The 27,974-nt window shown below is 45.1% G+C and overlaps 1 protein-coding gene across 7 annotated transcripts in view; it reads left to right on the top strand.

The window, feature by feature from the left end:
* KIAA1217 (KIAA1217 ortholog) overlaps window positions 1–27,974 on the top strand; it is a 330,037-nt gene that overhangs the window by 281,109 nt on the left and 20,954 nt on the right. For all 7 annotated transcript variants that reach the window (XM_060161598.1, XM_060161618.1, XM_060161607.1 and 4 more), the window contains 5 exons: window positions 15,851–16,026; window positions 20,065–20,195; window positions 20,685–20,832; window positions 23,223–23,652; window positions 26,104–26,287. In XM_060161598.1, coding sequence (XP_060017581.1) covers window positions 15,851–16,026; window positions 20,065–20,195; window positions 20,685–20,832; window positions 23,223–23,652; window positions 26,104–26,287 — 1,069 coding nt within the window. The remainder of the gene's footprint in view (window positions 1–15,850; window positions 16,027–20,064; window positions 20,196–20,684; window positions 20,833–23,222; window positions 23,653–26,103; window positions 26,288–27,974) is intronic.

The following is a 27,974-nucleotide window of genomic DNA, read 5'->3' on the forward strand; positions in this document are numbered from 1 at the left end:
CTTTTGGAAATTGAGATCTCAGCCAGCTATCACAAGGGGTGAGGCAGAAACACCCTGTAAGCATGAAAAACACACCCAGTGGCTTCAAAGCCCCGATTCTAAACAATGCGCCTCATTCCCAGTGGCTAATCAGACGTATTCTCTGCTCAGTCATAAACGATAAGAGCTATATGGAACTTTTACATTGTGATGGTCCCACTCCCAGGTAGGGGCTGCACCTGCAGTTAGCTGGCAACAACGGAAAGAGAGACAGGGGAAGGTCTGGCACTAATAAATGTGCCCTTCAAAAGATGATTGTCTATTACCTTTTCTGGTATGATGTAGAAAGAAAACAAAAGTGATGAGCTACATCTTTTTTCCAAAATGCCACAATACTTGGGTTTTACTAAGGTCGTCCAGTATCCACAGAAGTGGTTGCAGTTCTGCCCCCCTTTGTGGGCTTGAGGGGAGAGAGAAATTTCTGGAAGAGCGGGTTCAAGTTCCTCGGGGGTGCAGATGAGACTTGGCCTCCTTCTCCAGTTCCCACAATTTTTTTCTTTGTCCCTTATCTCTTCCTTGTGCTTCCCGATAAACTGAAAATTAGATTATTCTGAACTTGGTGTTCCATTTTTAAGACTACTGAGAATTTACTGTGTGTTCCCAAGAGAGGGAAGAGGTAAGACATCAACATAAAAAAGAAACATAGCAGGACACAGAGGCATTGTACGTGAAATGATATAATTCAGCAGTTATCTTAAGGTGTCTTTTCATAAGATAGCGCCTCAGAAAAATGTGCCGGAGTCTCATTTATCTTCTGACATTGAAGATAACGGTCATGGGAATGTGTGTCCCTGAGGAAAGCACTCGAGAGGTTGGCCCATGCTGAGCAGGCCTGTTTCTCCCCACCAGGCAGAAATAATCAACGGAACTAGCACAGGAGTTGACAATCAGGCTGCCATACAATGTATCAAGCCCTAGATAGACCTGCACACAGAGGCTGTCTAAGACGGGGCAACATCTCCCAGATAACACGTGCTTGTGAAAAGGCATCCGATACCTGGTTCCCTACAGCCTGGGGAGCTAAGCTGGGTGGTCAGGAGTCATTCTGGGGTCTGGCTGTTAGGAAGCTTCCTGACCTGTTGTACAGCCACTGTTTACTGTCACTGCTGGACAGCAAAATCAGTTCAATTAAACGACACTGTTGGCAAGACCGACGGTCTTAAATTTTACCTGAGAAATCAAATGAGTATGTGAGGTACGTGTCCATTTTGAGGTGGGGGGAATTAGGTTTAGGCAGTTTCCTAGCTTCTCAGTGAAGCTGATATGGATAACCTGTTTGGTCCACTTAAATTTTTAATAGCGAAGAGCGTTACTTCCGTCTGAGTATTTTTGTAAAAACGTCAAGGCACAGAATAAACTGAAGTTTCCAGAGATGAAGGGATAACTACAGCTGTGCTTGCCTTCCTACTGTTGACATCTAGAACACTGAAAAATAAGTAGATGTGTGAAACGACTCTATTCAGACATTGGACAACAGACAACACAGGAGTGTGATCCTTAGGAGAACGGAAGGAAAGGAGGTGAAACCTGTAACTTCCTCAGCTTTCTGTCTGGGGACACTTTTTAGATTGTGACGCAGGGAGGGATAACCCAGACAGAGCACTGACCATCCAGCTGAGCTGAGGGTAAAGAGCTGAAGCAGCTAGAAGTTGTGGAGCGAAGTACCAAATAAAAGGAAGGTCTGTGGGAAAGAATTACGTAAATCTGTGGATCTGTTGTCTACTAGTAATCCAAGCATGTGTATTGTGAAAGACCACTAAGCCAGACACAAAGTGGGAGGCTGTACGCCAGAAATTTCCCAGAGCTCACACAGGGAGATGTTTATGTCTTAACCAGCAGGCACAGAGAGGTTTTATTAATCACCTGGGGCATTCAGTAGCAATGAGAGAAAGGCCATGCTTCGGTCTTAAGGCTAAACTAGCCCTAGAGTAAAGGCTGCCCTAGATTCACCCTGACAAGCTTAAACACAAGCTTCTAAAGAACAAAAATGGTCCACAAGGAGCTAAACTGTCTGCCAAAGGAAGTCTAACATCTGTAAAGGAAAACAAAACCCAGAACTCCATGTCCAGCATTCAGTCAAAAGTTACTAGACAGGTGATGATGCTGAGAAATGTGACCCGTAAGCTTAAGAAAAATCAGTCAGTGGAAACCAATCAGAAATGACAGGGGTAACGAGGTCATCAGCAAGGACTTTAAAACAGCTGTGATAATCATTCTCAAGGATTCAAAGAAAAACATGAACACAATGAGACCAAAAAAATGGAAGATATTTTAAAACTCTAAGTAAAACTTTCAAGAGCTAAAAACACAATATCTCAACAGACTTAATAGAAGATTAGTCACTGCTGAAATGAAATATCAGTCAGCTTGAAAAGATAGCAATGGACATGTCCAAACTGAAGGATAGAGAAGAAAAAGTCTGAAGAAAATGAACTGAAACTTAATGGTTCTTGGGACAATATTAAGTGGTCAAGGGGGAAGAGAAAATTACTAGAAGAAACAATGGCTGAAATTTTTCCAAATTTGATGAAAGCTGTAAATCTACAGACCAAAATACTTAATAAGCTCCTAAAAGGATAAGCACAAATGTAACCACACCAAAAGCAAAAGCAAATTGCTAAAAACCAAGAATAAAGAGATAAATCTTAAAAGCAGCCAGGGGAAGGTGGAGGACACATTACATACAGGGAAAGGTAAATAAGAACACTGACTTCTCAGAGACAAAAGTTAAGTCAAAAAACAATGACATCACATCCTTAAAGTACTGAAAGTAAAAAACTCCTCCAGAAAATAGAGGACGCTTCCCAACTCATTTTACGAAGGCAGAATTACACTAAGAGCAAAACCAGTCAAAGATGTTGTAAGAAAAGAAAACCACAGACCAATATGCCTCATGAAAATATATGTAACAAATCCTTAACAGAGTAGGGCCAAGTGAATCCAGCAATATATAAAAAGGGTAATACATTATCCTGGGTTTTACCCCAGGAGTCCAAGGTTGTTTTAATATGAAAAGAATGAGTCAATGTATTTGACCTTTTTAGCAGAATAAAGGAGACAATCATATCATTTCAGTAAGTGCAGGAAAAAACGTGACAAAATTCAATACCGATGATAAAAGCACTCAGCGCTCTTGGGGTAGAAGGAAACTTTCTTAACCTGATAAAGGATGTCTGAAAATCCTACAGAAAACATTATAGTTAGTGGTGAAACACTATCACATTCTCCATAAAATCGGGACCAAGGCCAAAGAAGCCTCCTCTCACTTCTGTTTAACTCTGTACTGAATATCCTAGCAAGTGCAGTAGGGCTGGAAAAAGAAAAAATAGGCACGTGGATGGGAAAGTTAAAACTTATTAATTGGCATTACTCGCAAATCACAATCATGATTGTGTAATATCAAATCAGAAAAGAGGGCTTCCCTGTTGGCGCAGTGGTTGAGAGTCCACCTGCCAATGCAGGAGACGCGGGTTCATGCCCCGGTTCGGGAAGATCCCACATGCCGTGGAGCGTCTAGGCCCGTGAGCCATGGCCGCTGAGCCTGCGCGTCCGGAGCCTGTGCTCCGCAACGGGAGAGGCCACAGCAGTGAGAGGCCTGCGTACCGCAAAAAAAAAAAAAAAAAAAAAAAAAAAAACCTTCCAGGGCCTTCCCTGGTGGCGCACTGGTTAAGAATCCGCCTGCCAATGCAGGGGACACGGGTTCGAGCCCTGGTCCGGGAAGATCCCACATGCTGCAGAGCAACCAAGCCCGTGCGCCACAATTACTGAGCCTGTGCTCTAGAGCCTGCGAGCCACAACTACTGAAGCCTGCACGCCTAGAGCCCGTGCTCCACAACAAGAAAAGCCACCACAATGAGAAGCCCACACTGCACAGCAATGAAGAGTAGCCCCTGCTCGCCGTAACTAGAGAAAGCCCACGTGCAGCAACGAAGACCCAACACAGCCAAAAATAAATTTTAAAAAAAGATGCTTCCAGAAATAAGTGAATATAAACAAGATCACCAGAATCAAGTCAATATGTAAAAACATTAAAAAGTTACTACATGCAACGTACTAAATGCATACAATAGAATGCCACTCAGCATGAAAAATAATGAACTACTAAAACTCTCAACAGCATGGCTGGATCTCAAGAACAATATCCTGAGGGAAAGAAGCCAGACACAAAACATTTCATAGTGTGCAATTCCATTTGTATGACATTCTAGAACAGGAAAAACTAAGCTAGAGGGACAAAACGCGTATCGGTGGTTTCCTTGAGCTGGGGGTTAGGAGATTGCATGCAGAGTGTCATGAAGGAATTTCCTAGGGTGAGAACAAATGTTGTCTCCCTTTTTAGTGGTGCTTCCATCAGTGTATACATTTGTCAAAACTCATTGACCTGTGCACTTAAAATGGGTATATTTTCTAGTTTGTAAACTATACCTTAAATAGAGTTTTATTAACTGGAATTTAGAATCCCTGCTAAGCAAAACTAATTGTCATGTGTTTTTTGTTTGTTTATTTATTTATTATTTATTTATTTATTTGTGGTACACGGGCCTCTCACTGCTGCGGCCTCTCCCGTTGCGGAGCACAGGCTCCGGATGCGCAGGCTCAGCGGCCATGGCTCACGGGCCCAGCCGCTCTGCGGCATGTGGGATCTTCCCGGACCGGGGCACGAACCCGTGTCCCCTGCATCGGCAGGCGGACTCTCAACCACTGCGCCACCAGGGAAGCCCTAAATGTCATGTTTTAAAGTGCTGGTGACTAGTTTATCCGAAGCATTTAGTGAGAGATGTTGGCACACTTCAGCACTGCGTTTTACACATGCTGGAAGTCCTGGAGACAGTGGTAAGGACTCCAGGCAGGGAGGGCAGGGGACCAGGGGACAGTGGCAAGAGAACCTGTGTATGTCTTTACGCCTTCATGATTAACTCATTGTTGCCCATGTGCCAGCCAGTGTGCTGTGGGAATTCCCTGTTTAGTCTCTCTCTAGCTGGCTCCAGGAAGCCCCTCTTTCTGGGAAGGAAAATCATACAGCCTGGAACTCGAGGCAGGCCCCTCCTTGCCTCCGCTCTGAGTGGAATAATGTGAGTGTGATCTGACCCTGTTACCAGTTGAATAATTTGAATATCACATGCAGGTGTGTTCTTCTGATACGGCTGTAGACATCTCGGAAATGTTATACCTATGATCCGCAGTTGATTGGACCTGCGGATGCAGAGGCGTGACTGCGGAGGGTGGGCTATAAAGTTACACCCGGATCGTTGATTGCGTGGAGGGTGGGCACCCCACGCCTGCGTTGCTCAGGGGTCAGCGGTGTTGTCATCCCTGCCTCAGGTGTGTGTCGGGCGCCCCCCGTGTGGCAGAAACGCCGGTGGCGGGGCAAAGCAGACGCCGCTGCGCCGCACTGTGTCTAGCAGACGGCCCTGGGAAACTACGGGGTTGGATTTGAAAGACCCAGTTCTCAGGCTGAGTCTGCCCCCGCTACAACTGCTGAGTGACTCTTAACAAGTATCCTAACTTCTCAGAGCCTCACTTCTCCCATCTTTCAAATTTTAAGAATTTGAAATATGCTAGCAGTAATTTCTGGCTTCATAGCCACTGTCAGTATCCACTGCTGATTGGACCATAACTTCATTGGAGCTTGTCTGTGAGACTGGGGCAGGAGGGTTAGGTGCAGAGGGCCGTGCCACACAGCGCATGGCACAGTGGCATCATCTGTCTATTCCTGAGCCCTTTTCTTAGACCACAGTGCTCACCCTTAGTGGCACATCAGAATCATCTAAGGGCTTTAAAAAATTCTCAGTGCCAAGGCTGCACCTCAGACCAGTTAGAATCTTTCGGGGATGGACCTCGGCATCAGTCCTTTTTGGACACATTTAATTGTCTTCTTATTTGTGCCTTACGCATCCATTACCATTCACCCTCAACCCCCAAAGGAAATAGGTCTGTGGGACCTGACACATGGCATTGAACTTGAGCGTACCATTTTGATAACAGCTGATGTTACTGTGTGTGTTTAACAACTGCAGTCAGAGCAAGCCAGGGCACGCGCACTGAGCTCGAGGCATAGCTGAGCCCATGGGTCACCCCACGTTTCTACCATCCGGGAAGGAACTTTGGATACTCCATTGTCTGTTATTACCAACATTATTGCTTAACTCAGTTCACGCGTTCAACAAATATTTATCGAATGCCGGCCACGTGCCAGGCACGTGTGTCCTGGAGACTCCGTGGAGAGCAGAAATTAACCAGGTAGAGGGAGTAGCACATGCACAGTCCCCGTGGCAGAAAGGAGGTTGGGCAATCAGAAGAACTGAAAGGATGGTCCTGTGGCTAGAGCAGGGAAAGTGCCGGCTGCACACAGCGCAAGGAGGCTGGCGACGCGGGAAAGTGCCCGCCTGCCCGACGCCTTGTGGGCAGAGCTGTAGCTGCAGAGAGCATGGGGGGAAGCCGCCGTCTGTGCAGCGTCTCCAAACGTGTTGCCTTTCAGCAGTAGACTGACTGTTTTTAAGACCTTAATAAAAAGATGTTATTAGCAAGAACAGTGTGAGACCACGATCATGAGTCATACAGAGGAGGTAACCCAAGGGCAGCACATTTTTATTTGCTTCCCTCCCAGACAGACCAGCAGGTCCCGCCCCCAGGGTGATGCCCCCTGATAACAACAGGTCATCTGCACCGAGAGCTCGGTTTGTGCCGGGCACGACTGAAAGCACTTTATTGCCTCTCGAAGCTCCATTACCAGTCTGTGAGATAGGAACTATTACTATCCCTTTTTCTGTTTTGGAGAGACACAGGGAGATTAATACATACGAACGCGTTTCGTTCCAAGAGTGCGTTCATAAGTCCAATTTGTTTGTAAGTCCAAGAAAGTTAGCCTAGGTACCCAACTAACACAATCGGCTATATAATACTGTACTATAATAGGTTTATAATACATTTCACACAAATAATACATAAAAAACAAAAAAAAAATTACTTTTTTTTTTTTTTTTGCGGTACGTGGGCCTCTCACTGCTGTGGCCTCTCCCGTTGCGGAGCACAGGCTCCGGACGCGCAGGCTCAGCGGCCATGGCTCACGGGCCCAGCCGCTCCGCGGCATGTGGGATCTTCCCGGACAGTGGCACGAACCCGCGTCCCCTGCATCGGCAGGTGGACGCTCAACCACTGCTCCACCAGGGAAGCCCAAAGAAAACATTTTTTTTTTCAAAGAAAACATTTTTAATCTTACAGTACAGTACCCTGAAAAGTACAGTAGTCCAGTACAACAGTTGGCATACAGGGGCACGTCCGCATCTTTGAAAGTTCACAACTTGAAGATTTGTGTGTAGGGGACTTACTGTAACATAATCACACTAATTTCCCACTAAGTGGGAAAACTCGGAAGTGAACCCAGGCAGCCTCTCTGGATGGCCACTTACCGTGGTGCCATGTTGATGTTCGAACGTGAGGTGGTTTCGCTTGAGTGGTCGTGTTGAAACGTTTTATTTTATTCAGAGAAAATGGAAGCCGTGATGAGGTTTCAAGTGGGTAGTAGGTAACACGGTCAGATGGTATTTCCGCTCTGTTTGCACAGATGATGGACGGTTGACAGAGGCATCATTATCCCTATGAGGTGATACACAGTGCACGAAACCAGAAAATGAAGAAAACAATAACAGCTAATTGAAATTTCAGGGGAACTTTAGATAATAGAATAGGTATAATATAATTACTGGTTTTGAGGCTGGTTGAATGAACTCACTTGATGCATGTGCTGTCAGAAAATTGTCCTGCCCCAGGAAGGCACTTAACGCCTTGTTGGAAACAGGACTCAAGTGTTTGGCTAGATTGTTGTGAAGCGTGGATTCAAACTCACCCATCCTATAGTCTGGGGTGAGAAACAAGAGTGCTCTGGAAACTACATGGAAAATTATATGGAAATTGTGGTCTCATGTATGCAAGCAAGCTACGTATAATCCAGGGAAATTAGTTAATTGCCAAGAGCCTTGGGCTCGTCTGGAAATTATCATTGCCACCGTCAACATCAAGTTCTGTGTTTTGGGAGTTTTTTATTTTATTTTTTTATTGAAGTATAGTTGATTTAAAGTGTTGTGCCCATCTCTGCTGTACAGCAAAGCGACTCAGTTATACCGACACACACATTCTTTTTTTAATATATTCTTTTCCATTATGATTTATCACAGGATATTGAATATAGTTCCCGGTGCTATACAGTAGGACCTTGTTGTTTATCCATCCTCTATATAATATTGAATAGTTTACATCTACTAATCCCAAACCCCCAGTCCTTCCCTCTGCCACATCCTCAAGTACTGTGTTTTTTTTTTTTTTGTATTTTCTTTTTTTTTTTATTTTTTTTTTATTTTTTTTTAACATCTTTATTGGAGTATAATTGCTTTACAATGGTATGTTAGCTTCAGCTTCACAACAAAATGAATCAGTTATATACATACATATATTCCCATATCTCTTCCCGCTTGCGTCTCCCTCCCTCCCACCCTCCCTATCCCACCCCTCCAGGCGGTCACAAAGCACCGAGCTGATCTCCCTGTGCTATGCGGCTGCTTCCCACTAGCTATTTACCTTACGTTTGGTAGTGTATATATGTCCATGCCTCTTTATCGCTTTGTCACCGTTTACCCTTCCCCCTCCCCATAACCTCAAGTCCATTCTCTAGTAAGTCTGTGTCTTTATTCCTGTTTCACCCCTAGGTTTTTCATGACATTTTTTTTTTAAATTCCATATATATGTGTTAGCATACGGTATTTGTCTCTCTCTTTCTGACTTACTTCACTCTGTATGACAGACTCTAGGTCTATCCACCTCATTACAAATAGCTCAATTTCGTCTCTTTTTATGGCTGAGTAATATTCCATTGTATATATGTGCCACATCTTCTTTATCCATTCATCCGATGATGGACACTTAGGTTGTTTCCATCTCCGGGCTATTGTAAATAGAGCTGCAATGAACATTTTGGTACATGACTCTTTTTGAATTATGGTTTTCTCAGGGTATATGCCCAGTAGTGGGATTGCTGGGTCATATGGTAGTTCTATTTGTAGCTTTTTAAGGAACCTCCATACTGTTCTCCACAGTGGCTGTATCAATTTACATTCCCACCAACAGTGTAAGAGGGTTCCCTTTTCTCCACACCCTCTCCAGCATTTATTGTTTCTAGATTTTTTGATGATGGCCATTCTGACTGGTGTGAGATGATATCTCATTGTAGTTTTGATTTGCATTTCTCTCATGATTAGTGATGTTGAGCATTCTTTCATGTGTTTGTTGGCACTCTGTATATCTTCTTTGGAGAAATGTCTATTTAGGTCTTCTGCCCATTTTTGGATTGGGTTGTTTGTTTTTTTGTTATTAAGCTGCATGAGCTGCTTATAAATTTTGGAGATCAATCCTTTGTCAGTTGCTTCATTTGCAAATATTTTCTCCCATTCTGAGGGTTGTCTTTTGGTCTTCTTTATGGTTTCCTTTGCTGCGCAAAAGCTTTTAAGTTTCATTAGGTCCCATTTGTTTACTCTTGTTTTTATTTCCATTTCTCTAGGAGGTGGGTCAAAAAGGACCTTGCTGTGATTTATGTCATAGAGTGTTCTGCCTATGTTTTCCTCTAAGAGTTTGATAGTGTCTGGCCTTACATTTAGGTCTTTAATCCATTTTGAGCTTATTTTTGTGTATGGTGTTAGGGAGTGATCTAATTTCATACCTTTACATGTAGCTGTCCAGTTTTCCCAGCACCACTTATTGAATAGGCTGTCCTTTCTCCACTGTACATTTCTGCCTCCTTTGTCAAAGATAAGGTGACCATATGTGCGTGGGTTTATCTCTGGGCTTTCTATCCTGTTCCATTGATCTATCTTTCTGTTTTTGTGCCAGTACCATACCGTCTTGATAACTGTAGCTTTGTAGTATAGTCTGAAGTCAGGGAGCCTGATTCCTCCAGTTCCTTCTTTCGTTCTCAAAATTGCTTTGGCTATTCGGGGTCTTTTGTGTTTCCATACAAATTGCAAAATTTTTTGTTCTAGTTCTGTGAAAAATGCCAGTGGTAGTTTGATAGGGATTGCATTGAATCTATAGATTGCTTTCGGTAGTAGAGTCATTTTCACAATGTTGATTCTTCCAATCCAAGAACATGGTATATCTCTCCATCTATTTGTATCGTCTTTAATTTCTTTCATCAGTGTCTTATAATTTTCTGCATACAGATCTTTTGTCTCCTTAGGTAGGTTTATTCCTAGATATTTTATTCTTTTTGTTGCAATGGTAAATGGGAGTGTTTTCTTGATTTCACTTTCAGATTTTTCATCATTAGTATATAAGAATGCCAGAGATTTCTGTGCATTAATTTTGTATCCTGCCACTTTACCAAATTCATTGATTAGCTCTAGTAGTTTTCTGGTAGCATCTTTAGGGTTCTCTATGTATAGGATCATGTCATCTGCAAACAGTGACAGCTTTACTTCTTCTTTTCCGATTTGGATTCCTTTTATTTCCTTTTCTTCTCTGATTGCTGTGGCTAAAACTTCCAAAACAATGTTGAATAATAGTGGTGAGAGTGGGCAGCCTTGTCTTGTTCCTGATCTTAGTGGAAATGCTTTCAGTTTTTCACCATTGAGGATGATGTTTGCTGTGGGCTTGTCATATATGGCCTTTATTATGTTGAGGAAAGTTCCCTCTATGCCTACTTTCTGCAGGGTTTTTATCATAAATGGGTGTTGAATTTTGTCAAAAGCTTTCTCTGCATCTATTGAGATGATCATATGGTTTTTCTCCTTCAGTTTGTTAATATGGTTTATCACATTGATAGATTTGCGTATATTGAAGAATCCTTGCATTCCTGGAATAAACCCCACTTGATCATGGTGTATGATCCTTTTAATGTGCTGTTGGATTCTGTTTGCTAGTATTTTGTTGAGGATTTTTGCATCTATGTTCATCAGTGATATTGGCCTGTAGTTTTCTTTCTTTGTGACATCCTTGTCTGGTTTTGGTATCAAGGTGATGGTGGCCTCGTAGAAGGAGTTTGGGAGTGTTCCTCCCTCTGCTATATTTTGGAAGAGTTTGAGAAGGATAGGTGTTAGCTCTTCTCTAAATGTTTGATAGAATTCGCCTGTGAAGCCATCTGGTCCTGGGCTTTTCTTTGTTGGAAGATTTTTAACCACAGTTTCAATTTCAGTGCTTGTGATTGGTCTGTTCATATTTTCTATTTCTTCCTGATTCAGTCTTGGCAGGTTGTGCATTTCCAAGAATTTGTCCATTTCTTCCAGATTGTCCATTTTATTGGCATAGAGTTGCTTGTAGTAATCTCTCATGATCTCTTTTATTTCTGCAGTGTCAGTTGTTACCTCTCCTTTTTCATTTCTAATTCTATTGATTTGAGTCTTCTCCCTTTTTTTCTTGATGAGTCTGGCTAGTGGTTTATCTATTTTGTTTATCTTCTCAAAGAACCAGCTTTTAGTTTTATTGATCTTTGCTATTGTTTCCTTCATTTCTTTTTCATTTATTTCTGATCTGATTTTTATGATTTCTTTCCTTCTGCTAGCTTTGGGGTTTTTTTGTTCTTCTTTCTCTAATTGCTTGAGGTGCAAGGTTAGGTTGTTTATTCGAGATGTTTCCTGCTTCTTAAGGTGGGCTTGTATTGCTATAAACTTCCCCCTTAGAACTGCTTTTGCTGCATCCCACAGGTTTTGGGTCGTTGTGTCTCCATTGTCGTTTGTTTCTAGGTATTTTTTGATTTCCTCTTTGATTTCTTCAGTGGTCACTTCATTATTAAGTAGTGTATTGTTTAGCCTCCATGTGTTTGTATTTTTTACAGATCTTTTCCTGTAATTGATATCTAGTCTCATGGCGTTGTGGTCAGAAAAGATACTTGATACAATTTCAATTTTCTTCAATTTACCAAGGCTTGATTTGTGACCCAAGATATGATCTATCCTGGAGAATGTTCCATGAGCACTTGAGAAAAATGTGTATTCTGTTGTTTTTGGATGGAATGTCCTATAAATATCAATTAAGTCCATCTTGTTTAATGTATCATTTAAAGCTTGTGTTTCCTTATTTATTTTCATTTTGGATGATCTGTCCATTGGTGAAAGTGGGGTGTTAAAGTCCCCTACTATGAATGTGTTACTGTCAATTTCCCCTTTTATGGTTGTCAGTATTTGCCTTATGTATTGAGGTGCACCTAAGTTGGGTGCATAAATATTTACAATTGTTATATCTTCCTCTTGGATCGATCCCTTGATCATTATGTAGTGTCCTTCTTTGTCTCTTCTAATAGTCTTTGTTTTAAAGTCTATTTTGTCTGATATGAGAATTGCTACTCCAGCTTTCTTTTGGTTTCCATTTGCATGAAATACCTTTTTCCATCCCCTTACTTTCAGTCTGTATGTGTCTCTAGGTCTGAAGTGGGTCTCTTGTAGACAGCAAATATATGGGTCTTGTTTTTGTATCCATTCAGCCAATCTGTGTCTTTTGGTGGGAGCATTTAGTCCATTTACATTTAAGGTAATTATCGATATGTGTGTTCCTATTCCCATTTTCTTAATTGTTTTGGGTTCATTATTGTAGGTCCTTTCCTTCTTTTGTGTTTCTTGCCTAGAGAAGTTCCTTTAGCAGTTGTTGTAGAGCTGGTTTGGTGGTGCTGAACTCTCTCAGCTTTTGCTTGTCTGTAAAGGTTTTAATTTCTCCATCAAATCTGAATGAGATCCTTGCTGGGTAAAGTAATCTTGGTTGCAGGTTTTTCTCCTTCAACACTTTCAATATGTCCTGCCACTCCCTTCTGGCTTGCAGAGTTTCTGCTGAAAGATCAGCTGTTAACCTTATGGGGATTCCCTTGTGTGTTATTTGTTGTTTTTCCCTTGCTGCTTTTAATATGTTTTCTTTGTATTTAATTTTTGACAGTTTGATTAATATGTGTCTTGGCGTATTTCTCCTTGGATTTTTCCTGTATGGGACTCTCTGTGCTTCCTGGACTTGATTAACTATTTCTTTTCCCATATTAGGGAAGTTTTCAACTATAATCTCTTCAAATATTTTCTCAGTCCCTTTCTTTTTCTCTTCTTCTTCTGGAACCCCTATAATTCGAATGTTGGTGCGTTTAATGTTGTCCCAGAGGTCTCTGAGACTGTCCTCAGTTCTTTTCATTCTTTTTTCTTTTTTCTGCTCTGCAGTAGTTATTTCCACTATTTTATCTTCCAGGTCACTTATCCTTTCTTCTGCCTCAGTTATTCTGCTATTGATCCCATCTAGAGTATTTTTAATTTCATTTATTGTGTTGTTCATCGTTGCTTGTTTCATCTTTAGTTCTTCTAGGTCCTTGTTAACTGATTCTTGCAATTTGTCCATTCTATTGTCCATTCTATCTCCAAGATTTCGGATCAACCTTACTATCATTATTCTGAATTCTTTTTCAGGTAGACTGCCTATTTCCTCTTCATTTGTTAGGTCTGGTGGGTTTTTATCTTGCTCCTATCTGCTGTGTGTTTTTCTGTCTTTTCATTTTGCTTATCTTACTGTGTTTGGGGTCTCCTTTTTTGCAGGCTGAAGGTTCGTAGTTCCTGTTGTTTTTTGTGTCTGTCCCCAGTGGCTAAGGTTGGTTCAGTGGGTTGTGTAGGCTTCCTGGTGGAGGGTACTAGTGCCTGTGTTCTGGTGTATGAGGCTGGATCTTGTCTTTCTGGTGGGCAGGTCCACGTCTGGTGGTGTGTTTTGGGGTGTCTGTAGACTTACTATGATTTTGGGCAGCCTCTCTGCTAATGGGTGGGGTTGTGTTCCTGTCTTGCTAGTTGTTTGGCATAGGATGTCTAGCACTGTAGCTTGCTGGTCGTTGAGTGAAGCTGAGTGCTGGCGTTGAGATGGAGATCTCTCGGAGATTTTTGCTGTTTGATATTATGTGCAGCTGGGAGGCCTCTTGTGGACCAGTGTCCTGAAGTTGGCTCTCCCACCTCAGAGGCACAGCACTGACTCCTGGCTGCAGCACCAAGAGCCTTTCATCCACAGGGCTCCTTAATTTGGGATGATTCGTTGTCTATTCAGGTATTCCACAGATGCAGGGTATATCAAGTTGATTGTGGAGCTTTAATCCGCTGCTTCTGAGGCTGCTGGGAGAGATTTCCCTTTCTCTTCTTTGTTCTGACAGTTCCCAGGGGCTCAGCTTTGGATTTGGCCCCGCCTGTGCGTGTAGGTCGCCGGAGGGCGTCTGTTCTTTGCTCAGACAGGACGGGGTTAAAGGAGCCGCTGATTCGGAGGCTCTGGCTCACCTAGGCCGGGGGGTAGGGAGGGTCACGGAGTCCCGGGCGGGCCTGCAGCGGCAGAGGCCAGCGTGAAGCTGCAGCCTGAGGGCACCGTGCGCTCTCCCGGGGGAGCCGTCCCTGGATCCCGGGACCCTGGCAGTGGCGGGCTGCACAGGCTCCCCGGAAGGGCGTGTGGCTAGTGACCTGTGCTCACACACAGGCCTCCTGACGGCGGCAGCAGCGGCCTCAGCGTCCCATGTCCGTCTCTGGGCTCCGCACTCTTAGCCGCGGCTCGCGCCCGTCCCTGGAGCTCTCTCAAGCAGCGTTCTTAATCCCCTCTCCTCGTGCACCAGGAAACAAAGAGGGACGTAAAAGTCTCTTGCCTCTTCGGCAGGTCCAGACCCCTCCCCGGACTCTCTCCCGGCCAGCCGCGGCGCACCAACGCCCTGCAGGCTGTGTTCACGCCGCCAACCTCAGTCCTGTCCCGGCGCTCCGACAAAAGCCGGAGCCTCAGCTCCCAGCCCCACCCGCCCCGGCGGGCGAGCAGACAAGCCTCTCGGCTGGTGAGTGCCGGTCGGCCCGATCCTCTGCGCTGGAATCTGTCCGCTTTGCCCTCCGCACCCCTGTTGCTGTGTTCTCCTCCGCGGCTCCCAAGCTCCCCCACTCCGCCTCCCGAAGTCTCCACCCGCGAAGGGGCTTCCTAGTGTGTGGACACTTTTCCTCCTTCACAGCTCTCTCCCGCTGGTGCAGGACCCGTCCCTATCCTTTTGTCTCTGTTTAGTTTTTTCTTTTGCCCTAACCAGGTACGTGGGGGGTTCCTTGCCTTTTGGGAGGTCTGAGGTCTTCTGCCAGCGTTCAGTAGGTGCTCCGTAGGAGTTGTTCCACGCGTAGATGTACTTCTGGTGTATCTGTGGAGAGGAAGGTGATCTCCGCGTCTTACTCTTCCGCCATCTTCCTAGCCTCCAAGTACTGTGTTTTGATGGTCTGTGATTACAGGGCATTTGGTCCATGGACCCATTAACAAGAGGGACACAGATTCTCTTTTAACTGATACGCTGAAGTAGTCCACACTCTAATTAACTTTTGTTGAGTACCTTTCTGTACCAAACAGTATCTCATTTAATTTTCAGAATAGCCCTGGCAAAGGAAGTGAATCCCCATCCTTAGAGATAAGGAATCTGCCCAGAGTCTCTCAGTGCATCCGGGAGAGGGTGTAGGGTTTGATCCAAAGTCAGCTTGGCTCCACAGCTGGTACGCTTGGCTCTCCCTAGGAAAACATGTCAGTGAGACTTTACACCCATTACCAGGATGCACTACCAGCGTACAGAAAGGACCCTGTTTTTTTTGGCAGACAGGGACGTGGAAGTCTGGTTGTCAGTTGACTGCTAAAACTTGGACGTTGGCTGAAGCCGCAAGATTATATACGGTCTGTGCTCCCTTCCCTCTCTCACTGAAATAAAGAGAGATTCAGCTGTGGGGCTCTTTATCCAAACCCGCGCCTGGAGCGTGTCAGGCACCCCCGGCACCCCCGTGGCAGCCCTCAGAGCCAACGGAGGGTGGTTTCTTTTGTCCAACAGCTGCAGAACCAGGAGCTGCTGAGGGCGATGATGAGGAAGGCTGAGCAGGAAATCAACAGCAAAGTGATTGAAACGTTGAAGAGACTGGAGGACCCTGTGCAGCGACAGCGGGTCCTGGTGGAACAGGAGAGGCAGAAGTACCTGCACGAGGAGGAAAAGGTTGTCCGGAAGTTGTGGTGAGTGCAGTCCCTTGTTGCGTGCTTAGCTGCTCAACCTGGAAGGCAAGCCTGTCTTTGCCAAGGAGGAGGCCCTTCCTAGACGGTGTTCTGAGCCTCTTTCTTTATTGAGCACCTACTGTGTACAGTTAGAGTTCTGCTGGTTCTGGGTATCCATGGACACTTAGCTAGTGCCCCTCCATCCAGGCCCAGGAAATTCAACAATCCTTGGGAGTCTGAGCTAGTCTCTTTATTTTTCTTTTTAATTATATATATTTTTTGCAGTATGTGGGCCTCTCACTGTTGTGGCCTCTCCCGTTGCGGAGCACAGGCTCCGGACGCGCAGGCTCAGCAGCCATGGCTCACGGGCCCAGCCGCTCCGCGGCATGTGGGATCCTCCCAGACCGGGGCACGAACCCGCGTCCCCTGCATCGGCAGGCAGACTTTCAACCACTGCGCCACCAGGGAAGCCCTGAGCTAGTCTCTTTGAAGCCGGAGCATCACACTGTTCTATAGGGCTTGGCAATGCCTAAAATTAAGAGGAGCCAGTTGCACAATCCAATGATAAATGGGAAGTCTGCATTTAATCTCAATAAATTAAAACTAATAGCCAAAATAACACAGCGCCAAAGTTATCCTATTATTCAACGGTAGTTAAAATCACAAAAGAAGAATTTAAATGTAAAGTATGTCTGATCCAGAATGAAAGAAAGATGCTTCCTTGAATGTTACCCATCTTCTGTGAGGTTCTTATTGAAAGCATCTATCAAGTCCCACTATTGAAATGAGCAGAGTTTTATTACGCCCCAGTCACTGGGGCAGGCCCATCTTTTATGTTAATGTATGTTTTGTTATGCGATGAAGATTTATCATAGAACAATTTCACCTTTTAGTATAATGAATAATCATTTGCGTGGGTTCTTCTAGTGTTAGTATTTTTTTTTGAGTTTCATAAAGGCTTTTTTTAAAATTATTTTTTAAATGTTTTATACAGTTTTTAAAGGTTATACTCCATTTATAGTTATTACAAAATATTGGCTTTATTCCCCATGTTGTGCAGTACATCCTTGTACCCTATCTTTCACCCACTAGTTTGTACCTTACCCCCCGACCCTTACATTCCCCCCTCCCCACCTCACTGGTAACCACTAGTTTGTTCTCTGTATCTGCGGGTCTGTTTCTTTTCTGTTATATCCACTAGTTAGTTGTATTTTTTAGATTCCACCTATAAGTGATATCATACAGTACTTGTCTTTCTCTGACTTGTTTCACTTAGCATAATGCCCTCCAAGTCCATCCATGTTGCTGCAAATGGCAAAATTTTCACTCTTTTTTATGGCTGAGTAGTATTCCATTGTATATAGGTAATTCTCTTGTTTCTTGGAAAGCTTAAACCTCCCAAAATGGGACTGTAAGGGAGCAGCTTCCAAATTCTTTTCATGACCAGAATCACCAGAAGCCTACAACATGATGGAGAGTACTGTGCTCTATCACCTATTTGATATTTGAGGTGTAGCTTATGTCACCTCATATGCCAACCCAATGTGCCTGATTAAAATTAGAATACCCCTCTCAGTAGCAGTCTAGAGGAAGAAATCAGTTTGAGTTATTACCCCTCTCAGTAGCAGTCTAGAGGAAGAAATCAGTTTGAGTTATTATTTTCCTGAAGAAGAGAATTTGACGACCGTGCATCATCTCAAGAGTAGCCTCTGGGGCTTCCCTGGTGGCGCAGTGGTTGAGAGTCCACCTGCCGATGCAGGGGACACGGGTTCGTGCCCCGGTCCGGGAAGATCCCACATGCCACGGAGCGACTGGGCCCATGAGCCATGGCCGCTGGGCCTGCGCGGCTGGACCTGTGCTCCACAACGGGAGAGGCCACAACAGTGAGAGGCCCATGTACCGCAAAAAAAAAGAGCAGCCTCTAAATTTTTATTTAGTTCATGCCTTTATAGACAGACAGTTAATCACCCACCATGAGGTAAAAAGGCTATTATTTGTCTGAAACATTTCTGCGACAGCCCGATTGTCTACAACTACATCTCAAGGTTCTTCTTGAAAAGTTCTTTTAAAAAAACATAGCCTTTTAATATTTTTATAGAATTGCCAATTATTTTTCCTTCCAGCTTAATTGAGATGTAATTGTCATACATCACTGTAAGAGTTTAAGTACAGCGTAATGATTTGACTTACACACATCTTGCAATTATGGCCACAGTAAGTTTAGTGAACATCCATCATCTCATAAAGATACAAAATTAAAGAAATAGAAAAAAACATTTTTTCCTTCTGATAAGAACTCAGGATTTCCTCTCTTAACAGCTTTCATATATAACCTACAGCAGTGCTAATTATATTTATCGTGTTGTACATTACACCCCCGAGTACTTATTTATATTCTAACTGGAAGTTTGTACTTTTCTCAACCTGCTGCCTACCCGAGCACACTCAAGGCTCTGGCAGTGGACTAGATGTTCGCTTACTGCCACCTAGTGGTTCTTCAAATCAAAACTCTTTTCCTGTTTCTTTAAGAGGGGTTTTTCTGTTGTTGGATTTACAGGCAAACTGCAAGGATGCACCCCATCTAGGGTGGGGTTATTAATGGGCCGAGGCGACAGGATGTTATTATTGGTGTGTTTGTCTGTTGAAGTAGGAGACCTTAATTTAGTTCTATTGGAACTGGCAGTACCCTAAGAGGTGTGTGTAAGTGTGTGCACACACACCCCAGAAATCAGATCTGTGATCACTTCTCACTTCTTCTCTTTGTAGCCTGGAGAGGACACTCAGTCCTTATTGACAGGACAATTGGTATAAACCAGAGGTTCTCGGTCAGGGGCAAGTTCGTTCCCCTCCCCTAAGGACATTTAACAGTGCCTGCCGACATTCTTGTTTGTCACAAGTAGGGGAGGTTGCTACTGGCATCTATCATCAATGGGTGTTGAATTTTGTCAAAAGCTTTTTCTGCATGTATTGAGATGATCATATGTTTTTATTCTTCAGTTTGTTCATGTGGTGTATCACACTGATTGATGTGTGGATATTAAAGAATCCTTGCATTCCTGGAATAAACCCCACTTGATCATGGTGTATGATCCTTTTAATGTGCTGTTGGATTCGGTTTGCTAGTATTTTGTTGAGGATTTTTGCGTCTATGTTCATCAGTGATATTGGCCTGTAATTTTCTTTTTTGTGGTATCTTTGCCTGGATTTGGTAGCAGGGTAATGGTGGCCTCATAGAATGAGTCTGGGAGTGTTCCTTCCTCTGCAATTTTTTGAAATAGTTTCAGGAGGATAGGTGTTAACTCTTCTCTAAATGTTTGATAGAATTCACCTGTGAAGCCATCTGGTCCTGGACTTTTGTTTGTTGGAAGATTTTTAATCACAGATTCAATTTCAGTGCTTGTGATTGGTCTGTTCATATTTTCTGTTTCTTCCTGGTTCAGTCTTGGAAGGTTGTACCTTTGTAAGAGTTTGTCCCTCTTCTAGGTTGTCCAATTTGTTGGCATAGAGTTGCTGCTCCTGGCGTCTAGTGTGTCGAGGCCAGGGGCGCTGTTAAACATCCTACAGTGCACAGGACAGGCCCCACACACACAGAAAAGAATTACCTGAGCCCAAAGGCCAAGTGCCAAGGTTGAGAAGCCAGACCTAAAGCCGTCCGGGCTCCTCCTTCTGCCCCCTCCGTCTCTCTTTCTCCTCTGTCACATCGCAGAGTGCACACACCCTCCCTTAGTTGGCATCAGCAACACTGAAAACGAAGAGTGGGTCCTTGGTCAGACAGGCGGCCAACCTGGGCCTCCCCGTGGACAGCCCCGGGAAGACGGCCTCGCACCTGCCTCATACCACAGCAGAGTACCTGCCTCATACCACAGCAGAGTATCTTAAGCCAAACCAAGCTACTCCTGTACCAGCTGCTTCCGTCGCCTCCGTGGGCGTGGAGGGAGCGGCCAGGACGCGGTGCAGGAGGGGAGGCCAGGCGGTGAGGCTCAGGGGTCCCTCTGCTCCTGCACTGTCCTTATTGAAGGCCCCAGCATTCACTCCAGCTGTGGTTTGCACTCCCCACAGTGACCTGGAAGACTTCGTTGAAGATTTAAAGAAGGACTCTGCCTTGGCCAGCCGCGTGGTTACTCTAAAAGACGTGGAAGACGGGGCTTTCCTCCTGCACCAGGTGGGAGAGGCAGTAGCTTCCCTGAAAGGTGAGTGTCCTCCTTGCGGCGGGGAGGAGTCTGAAGCCTGTTTCCTGGGGTGTTTGAAAATCCATCAGACGGTGAAGGATTCATTCATGCACATGGGCAGGTACTCATCCAACACCTCCGTGTGCCAGGCACTGTTCTGGGCACTTGGGATACATCACTGCCTGTCTTCTGGGAGCTGATACTTTAGTGGTGACTGTAATATTTAGGACTGAATGACTCTTAAGACTCTTAAGTACAGTGTACCAGGCACCTCATTAAACACAACCCAAGGGCCACGTGAGCTTATCCCAGACATACAGGGAGGAAATGAGGCCTGGGGCTCTGCCTTGGCCCAGGTCACGCTGGGCCCAGCTCGGCCTCAAGGCACGTGAGCTGCCCTGTAGTGGGTGAACCCCGCGCTTCTCAGCCCTGTCCAGAGTCGGGGCTCGGGACAGGGGGCTTGCTGCTCTGGCTTTTTCATACAGCTCACCAGCTGCTCTTGGCCCGCAGGAGAATTTCCAACCTTACAAAACAAGATGCGAGCCATCCTGCGCATAGAAGTGGAGGCCGTGCGGTTTCTGAAGGAGGAGCCGCACAGGCTGGACAGTCTCCTGCAGAGAGTGCGAGGCATGACCGACGCCCTGACCATGCTGCGCAGGTGACCGCGGCTTCCTGGGCTGGTGGGGGGGCGGGGCTGGGGTGAGAACTGATAGTTTGACGCCAGACTTCTTGTTGGTTCTGATCTCACAGCCAGGCAGTCAGCCGTATTTGGACATTGTCTGTTCCAGCCCTGGTGGTGGTAGGTGTCAAGAATATAATAATAAACAGGACCCCTGCCCTTATAAAACTTCCTTTCCCACATGGGAAACAGACACGACTACCACACATGAACCACTTCCCAGTCTTCCCAGTAGTGGCAGTCCTGAATTTTCCTTTAAGTAGAACTTGGAAATTACAAAGATGTTACCCCTTAGATCTTGGACCAGATTTGAGAGCAGGTCACAAGCAGAATATAAATTCTTGGGAGAATTTTAATCACTATAATCTTTTGATCAGGTTTGTAGGAGAAATATGTGAAATGTGCAGTTGACTTTTAGATGAATTATTAACTATAAGGGAGCAAGTGAGATTTTTCTTGTAACAGTGACGTCAGAAAGAACCTCTTTTGAGATGCTAAGACTACAGAGCGCACTATAATCACCTGTGTGAGTTCCAGGATGCCAAAGATAATCTGAATTAGAACAAGAGGCCTCTTCCTGCAGAGACCTCGTCTGCCTGGGCACAGGAAGAAGTTGTACCCGAATTGCACTTTCTCACAGGTTCCCTCATTTAAAATTGCCAGAGTGAACTTTTCCTTCCTGTAGGATAAAAATATGTTCAAAGAATTCTTAACTAAGCTCTTACCTAAATGTGGTAACCCACCCACAAAGCCTAAAGCAAACCATCCTTATTAAGTGTTTAAAGAGGGAGCAGGCTGGCTGGTAACGTTGCCCACCCTCCCTTCTCTTCCCTGAAAAACAATTTTTAAAAAATTTTAGAGCCAGCACAGATGAAGCTCAGTATTTATCTTATCTCCATCTAAAAACAGATGGGATTGTGTGTCTTGAATGTTATAGGACTTTGTGTCCCGTAAATGCTCAGTGGTGGGAATGATAGATAAAGCCAGTTAAGTAACTTTAACAATAAAAATAGAAGAAATATTAGCTGCTCATCACAGGCCTTTATACTATTAATCTGTCCTTGGTATCTTCCCGGTATAACATGCTGTACTCAGCACTGTGGAAGACACAAGAAGGAAGGTAGGAATATGCACAACCCCAAGGACAGGCACATGTCCTGGTGCCTGATAGAGAAGACAGAGCGGGTGACAGTCACAGTTCAGAGCAACTTAGCGGCTTGGGAAGATGCTGAAGGGATTTGGTACGTGTTGAATTTGAGGTGCTGGAAGGATAGCAAAACAGAGCTGCCCATGAGGCACTTAGAGTTAAGGGAGTCCCTGCCTAACTCGGAGGGAGGAGAGGGAGGAGAGGTTTAGAGTTGGAAGTCGCCTTCATGAAGGTGATTACTGAAAATGGAAGCGATGCCTATGATAGAATGAGAAGGAAAGGAGGAAAGAGACCCTTAGGGATTTGGGATTGAAGGGACGGGGTAGGTAAAGAGCAAAAGAAACAAGTGAGTAGAAGAGGAGAGTCGTAGAAAGCAATGTCTTCTTTCCAATCAAAAAAAAAGAGCATTTTGCTAAGAAGGGAATGAGGGACTAATTAAAAATTATGGGTCGAGTGCCATGTGTGACAAAGTCTTCCATGTAACTACATTGATCGTAGCACCGAGCCCTGAGGAAGACATTGAACAGCACTGTCACCGTCACTATTATAATCTCCAGAAAAGTATCTGAGGCTCACAGAGGTGAAGTTCCCGGCCTTGCAGAGCTAGAACATGGCAGAACTGATATTCAAACACAAGCCTGTCTGACCCCGAAGGTCATGTCTTTGCCGCTGGACCAACCCGGCGGTTAGATTCGAAGTCACTCGTGATGTTGCAGAAAGGCTGCTCAAGTCCGGGTGGGGCAGCCAGATGGCACCAGGCTGAGCTGTAGGAAGAGCAAAGCAAAGGGAACTGGCATATAAACCACCTCCCAAGACGTGGAGCAGTGAAAGGAGGAGAGAATGGAGGGTTTAGGAAGCTTTGGGTTAGAACCGAGCATCTACGAGAGCTGCCCAGGCCTGGATCGGGTGCAGGAGTTACTGTTAGAATCGTGTGTCCACTTGATGTCACCACCCCCCAGTCTGGACACGACAGTGCACGTGGAAAGGGAAAGACAGACCATGTCCTGAGGGAAAAAGTAGGAAAGCAGCAGCCGGAGATAATGAGGAGGCAGGTTGCTATGGGAACCCTTAACTCTAAGCTGCTACTCCGGGTTTTAGAATCTTAATTTTGCAACACAATCGTGCCTGGCTTTGGGATGACACAGCACTCAAGCATACCATACGACTAAAATGCACGTTACCTAGTTCACCAGTTCATGCTGCTGTGCGTGGTTTCTCCCAGGCATGTCACTGATGGGCTCTTGAAAGGCACAGATGCAGCCCAGGCCGCACAGTATGTCGTGATGGAAAAGGCCACGGCCGCAGAAGTCCTGAAGGCCCAGGAGGAGGCTCCCCGCGCCTCGGGCCAGCCCCTCCCCGGTGCGGGCGTCCCCGGCGACGTGAAGTCGGAAGTGGTGCCCTTGACGGTTCACCACGCTCAGAGCTCTCCTGTGGTCATCCAGCCGTCCCAGCACTCCTCCGCGCTGCTGAACCCTGCCCAGCACTTGCCAGGGGGGCCCGGGCCTCACCCGGCCAGCCCTCCCACTGTCACACAGGAGGTGACCTCAGCTCTGCAGTCCCCGCAGATGCCCGGGAATGGTTCCTCCGTGCAGAGCCTGTTCATGGACGAAATCCACAGTGTGAGTGCCAAGAACAGGGCAGTGTCTATCGAGGTAGAGTCCTATTTCCATTTTTCGTAATTCCATAAAGGAGGAAAGGATGTGGTCCTTTCCTTCCGAGAGTGTGTACAGTCTGGTTGTGGAGATAATGCATATATGTATATCAAAGATATATTTTTATCAAAAATATATATAACTTTCTATTTTATATACACATCGGTTTTTTTAAACTGTAAATGGGTTTCAATGGCCAGGTTGAGAGAGAGGCCATCAGATTTCAGACAAGCCTCAGGCGCCCAACCTGTAGGAAGGTGAGGCAGTGGTGTGCTGCTAAGTGTTGCACAACCGGCATTCTGATGGGAGAAGCCTCATTTGTAGTGTCTGCCAGTTTCTGTGGCGCAAAGACTCCCACCATTGCTGACATCAGTGACCATGCTGGTGGGAAGAAGGGTGACACTCAGCCCTCCCGAGCCAGTGTGAGCTGGGGAGGGTTTGCCAGTGACCTTGAAAATGAAGTAGAATCTGGGTAAGCAGAGGGTGGGAAGAACATTCTAGGATAGCGGGATCCTGGAGCAAAGGCTGGACCTTGGATAAACCAGTTTAAGTGGAACAAGAAGGAGGAGATAAGGCTGGCAGAACAGGCTGGAAGCTGGTTTGGGGCAGCTGACTCACCATCCCCATGGGGCCAAGGTTCATTTCATGGGCATCAGAGAAATGCTGTAGCTTGGACCAGTGATAAAAAAATGGCATCTTCAGAAAATTAATCTGGAAACAATAGGCAGAATAGATTAAGGTAGTGGGTCTCGAATTAAGGGTGCAGGATAGGAAGTTGTTACAGAAGTCTCAGAAGGAAGGAGAAAGAAGGTCTCAAGGTCACACAATATAGAGAGAAAACTTGCTGTGTTCTTAAATATTCTTTTCAAGAGCTGGTGTAGGTGCTCAAGCAGCACGTTGCGTTTCCCTGGCTCTCCTTCCTCTTCCCTAAAATGTTTCCTCCACTCATCACTGTGTCCTTAGCCACCTGGTCCTAAGCATTCCTGCCTCTCACTGTGTCCTTAGCCACCTGGTCCTAAGCATTCCTGCCTCTCTTGCAAGTCAGCAGCAGATAACTCTGGTTTCAGGAGGAGATGGACCTCTTAAAACCACCAAGGCCACAGTCATGGCCACTGGGCCTCTGAACACTAGGTAGCTCCCCTCTGCTCCAGAGTCAGTGGCTGTGCCCCCTAATCCCAGTTAGCTGCTTACAAAATGCATAAGGTGGGGTGGAGTGTGATTGGCTGATGATGATTCTGCCTATCAGAGTCAGGGAGGGGACCAAAAACATATTTCCTCCTGAAAATTAGTGGATTTACCACTTCAAACTTCAAACATCTCTACATTTAAAGGATGTCAGTAGGATGATTCTTTTATTGAAAAAATGTCTATTGAGAACCCACTAGGCATAGTTACCATTGTTACGTGTATATTTTAAGTAAGTTTTGATGGCACACTTACAAGTCATCTCTGAAATGCTCTGATCCACGATAAGGAGGCCTGAGTCTTCCTGACAGCTCTGCTACGGCGCTTCGTCCACTCCAAAGATGTTACTGAGTCCTAGTGTGTGCCAGGCCTTCATAGGCTCTGGGGTTGGCAGTGAACAGAAGGGACCAAGCCCAGGCTCTGGTGATAATAAGTGCTACGAAGGAAAACTAGAGGAAGATAAGGATGGTGACAGTGGTGGCTGTTACTCATAGAGAGTGAATCTCGGGCAGATCCTTCGTCTCACTGGGCCCCAGTGTTCTCGCATGTAAAATAGATTGATTCCGTGATCTCCTGGGTCTTCTCCAACCCTGACATTATGGGGTTCCACTAATCCTGGTGCTCATTTCCACTCTGTCCTCCTGCAATGATTAATGTGGCATCTCAAAATCACAGGAAAATGCTCTTTAAAAAAATGTACGGGTATTTAAAAATGCACTTTATATATTTCTCCCTCCTGTAGAACCTGATGGAGCTTAGAGATATCTCAATAGCCCCTCATTTTGTAAACAGGAGAATGTGACCCAGAAGATCATATAGCAATTCTTTGACAGTAGTGGAACTAAGACATAGGATTAGTGAGTGTTTTGGTGTTTGTTTCTGTTTCTTTGAACATCTCCTCTACAACGAAAACTCAGTGTAGAAAAACAAAACCTTAGTTATGGGATACATGCCTTTGAATGCATATATCCCTGTGTCCCTGCCGTGAGTGCTGGCGAGTATGTAGTAAGTGCTCAGTAATAAGTGAATGAATGAATGGTTGGGTTTCTGAGCGCGCTTCTCTGTGAATGAATACCACTTGGGCTTCAGTGGCAGCCTGTTTAAAACATGTAGCAGACAGCACAAAGGTCAGGTTTGTCTGATGTGCAGAAGTGTCCCTGGACACAGAAACCAGAGCATCACTTTACCAACACTTCAACTGTGTTATACTTCCTCCCACCCCGACATGCAATCTCAAAACTTTCTTTACTTGCTGTTGTCCTTCAGAAAGCAGAAAGGAAATGGGAAGAGAAAAGGCAAAATCTGGACCACTATAACGGAAAAGAGTTTGAGAAGCTCCTAGAAGAAGCCCAGGCCAATATTATGAAGTCAATTCCAAACCTGGAGATGCCGCCAGCCTCAGGCCCACAGCCAAAGGGCGATGCTCCAGTGGACAAGCTAGAACCTTCAGGTAAGGCGCTACCAGAGCTTTGTGGGCTGCTCACCCTCGGGTCAGTGCGGTGCCGCCCACATAGGCACAATCTCTCACTTCCTAAAAACCTCATCAATTAAAAGAAGAAAATTAATTGGAGAAACAAGCCCCAGGGGTCCCTAGAGCCTCCCTACTAGTTTTTGTTGTTTTATTGACTACTACTTTTTAGTTATAAACATAGTAGGGAAACTGTGTTCTGCGTTAGGAATCTAGAACAATGCTCACTAAGGAAAAACGTAGCTCCCCAGTTTCTGCCTTTCCTACGAGTTTATGACCCTTCACAGCACCAGCTGGGAGAATATGAGACCTGCGTTTAAATTGAGAGGTTTTCTTAGAAAATGTCGGCTTTTATAGGGATATTAGATCACAAGGAGAAATCGCATTTTTTAAATCAAAATTATTAGATGGTATATTTAACCAACCGAAACTATGGAAATTAAGCATCAGTGTGTCAATAATAATACAAAAAGCTGTTAAAAAACTTAACCTGCTAAATCTTCAACCAATTACAAACCGTGTGCCTTATTCTCATCTTAAAATTACGGACAGTGTATCTCAAGTTGGTCAAAGAGGGAGCCTTTGTCATTACACATGAGAGGGAGACCAGAGCCCACCTCCAGAGCCCATCAGCCTGTGCCCGTCCCCAGAGGCAGCCATCCCGAGGCCAAGCTGCTGGCCTAGGACAAGACACATGTCCCAGTGGTGCTGGTGCCCTCTACATAAGACAGGGACCGCCCACTACAAATAATCACTGGCTTGTCACCCTGATGACTTAGCCAAATCTTCGTTACAACTTTCAGCAGGAAGTCCTCAAGCACCTCCTCTAAACAGCTCTGTTTCAGTTGCTCAGAAAAGACACACACACTCCTGGGAGGCCAGGCAGGCCTGTGTGTCCCCAGAGTTGGGACAGAGGCCAGCTGGAAGCTCTGATCCCGAATTTCTTGTTTTACCACTTTTGTAAGCTCTTAGATGAGTGTTGGTAAAAGGCTGAAGTGAAGAATGTTGGTAAAGGGCAGGAGTGAAGCTCTTTCCGTTTTGAGAGAGAAATGCCTTTTGGGGGGCATTTTTCTGGGGAAAGCTCAGCAGACAGCTTCATCTCCCAACCTTTGGTGTCAATACTGATTTGTAATTCTCTCATTTCTGCATTTGCTGCCTCCTTTACTTAGCAGAGAACCTTTTCTAACCACATAACCGTGACCAAAACGATCCACTTTCTCCCTGACTTGTCCACTGACACCTTCTGCCTCTGGCTCTTCCTGGGCCAGATTCTACTCTAACCTCCTCTCCATGAATCCTTCCTGCCAACACTGCTTTCCAGACTCAGGGATGAAGGCTCTGCAAGCCATGCAGGGAGCTCTGACCCTTCATCTCTCCAAGTAACACTCAACTTTTTGGGGTAACAAGAGATCTGTTTAATAATAATAGGTAATACTTGCATAGCATTTACTATAAGCCAAGCACTCTTCTAAATGCTTTATGTATATCAAGCCCATTTGATCTTCACAACACCCTGGTGGAGATGATATTATTAGAATACGCGTTTAACAGATGGGAAAACTGAGGCAGAGAGAGGTTAATTAACTTGTGCAGGGCCTTTCTGCTTCAGGGCCTGTATTTTCAGTTATTGCACTATGAAGAGAATAGAGAAATTTTTAAGTCAGGTTGC

This window comes from Lagenorhynchus albirostris, chromosome 1 (assembly GCF_949774975.1).
Source record: "Lagenorhynchus albirostris chromosome 1, mLagAlb1.1, whole genome shotgun sequence".
NCBI lineage: Eukaryota > Metazoa > Chordata > Mammalia > Artiodactyla > Delphinidae > Lagenorhynchus > Lagenorhynchus albirostris.